The sequence below is a fragment of the Phalaenopsis equestris genome, unplaced genomic scaffold, assembly GCF_001263595.1.
Source record: "Phalaenopsis equestris unplaced genomic scaffold, ASM126359v1 Scaffold209422, whole genome shotgun sequence".
Classification (NCBI taxonomy): domain Eukaryota; kingdom Viridiplantae; phylum Streptophyta; class Magnoliopsida; order Asparagales; family Orchidaceae; genus Phalaenopsis; species Phalaenopsis equestris.
Window position 1 is genome coordinate 4,211 of NW_018228588.1, and position 1,591 is coordinate 5,801.

Here is a 1,591-nt window from a genome sequence, read left to right on the forward strand (position 1 = left end):
TGAATCTTTTAAGATTTTTAATACTTCAAAAATACAAATTTTCTTTACTAAAAATAGAAAAACATAATCTTATTCTCTTTTACCAAATATCTTAGCCCCTAGAATTAACCTTTATTATTGAAAATTTTTACTTAAATTTACTATATATTTGGAAACATAAATATAGTTATCCAAAGTTAACATCTAATACCAAAGCTCATGTTAAATTTAAAATTTTGAAAATATAATTAAGTTAGGACAAGTAAAATTACGTTCTCTCTTTCTAAAAATGAATTTTCTTCTTCTCCCTCCCCCCAAACATAAATTTTTAAAAAAATTTTACATGAATAGCTGTAAAAATGAAGGGTAAAAGAAAGCATTAAATACATAAAAAAAAAAATTATACTTGTTGGAGATTCTGATTTTATAACATAAATTTTTAAAAATGCTGCAGGTGCTAAAATAAAAACTACAAGGCTAAAAACATTAAATTGCACATAATACATATAAAATTTGCTAAGAAATAGCTAATCACAAAACAGAACAAAGTGTTGAAAATAACAACAGAACTAAACTAAATCCTAAAAATGAAAACAGTCTTCCACATTACAGTTTCACATAACATAACAAACAAAGTCTAAACAACATCACAACACAAACAATACAATCACACAGTATAAACACAAACAAACAAACAAAGATCAAAAAGATCACTAGTCAATATCATCTTCGTCTTCATCAACATCCAACTTCTGTTGCTGATATAGAGTAAACACGGGGTGAACAGGTAACTAAACTGAATGTTCTCCCCTCAGGTATCTAACTAAGTCATCATCATAAGCAGCATCATACTCAAATTTTTGCCGAATCAAATCATCAGTGTGAGCATTTCTAGCTTCCATCCTATAATCCATCCTCAAAATATCTCCCTGTTGTATCATCATCTGATCCAAAAGTTCTCTGTTACTGGGGTCACTAGAAGTAGGTCCATGAGAGGTAGAAGGAATATCCCTAGAAGTAGAAGGAATATCTCTAGCCCTACTGTCAGATCTCAAGTCAACATGAGATTCATATGTTTTGATGTTTGCAGACTCAATAGGTCTCTGAGGCTCAATCCTCTCCTCATCAGATCTAAAATCAACTTCTGTCTGTTCACAAAGTGTGTAAATAAGAGCAGGGTGTGACAATCCACCAGAAGTCTCTCCCCGAGCAATAGATCTAATGTTCATAAAAATAATATACCCACATTTATGTCCATAACTTGTTGAATACAATAGTTCAGGATGGTTTTATCTTTGGTAACCTCACTATGATGGTTCGTTGGATTCATTCTTCCATAAATAAAATAATTTCAGGCCTTAGCTACTACATTTAAACTAGTACGGGGAAAGTTAATCTTAACTCCATTTTTTATTTTCCAAGCCCCTTTCTCACTAGTCAGAAAAGAAATAACTTCATCTAAAGCCTGATTTGTAACAGAAAAAAAATGATACTTGCATCTATACACATCTTCTACAAAATAAAACACATTTATTTTATTTGGAGTAAATTCTACCATTTTTCCAAGAACAAAAACTTAATCATCAGAAGCTTCAGGAAGGTTGGCATAAAA

General features: G+C 30.6%; 1 protein-coding gene across 1 annotated transcript in view; it reads right to left on the bottom strand.

Annotated features, from left to right (window-relative positions):
* Positions 1–1,591, bottom strand: part of LOC110036659 — a 49,271-nt gene that overhangs the window by 3,629 nt on the left and 44,051 nt on the right. Inside the window, exon 5 of the mRNA XM_020741155.1 lies at positions 1,022–1,127. Within this exon, the coding sequence (XP_020596814.1) occupies positions 1,022–1,127 (106 nt within the window). The remainder of the gene's footprint in view (positions 1–1,021; positions 1,128–1,591) is intronic.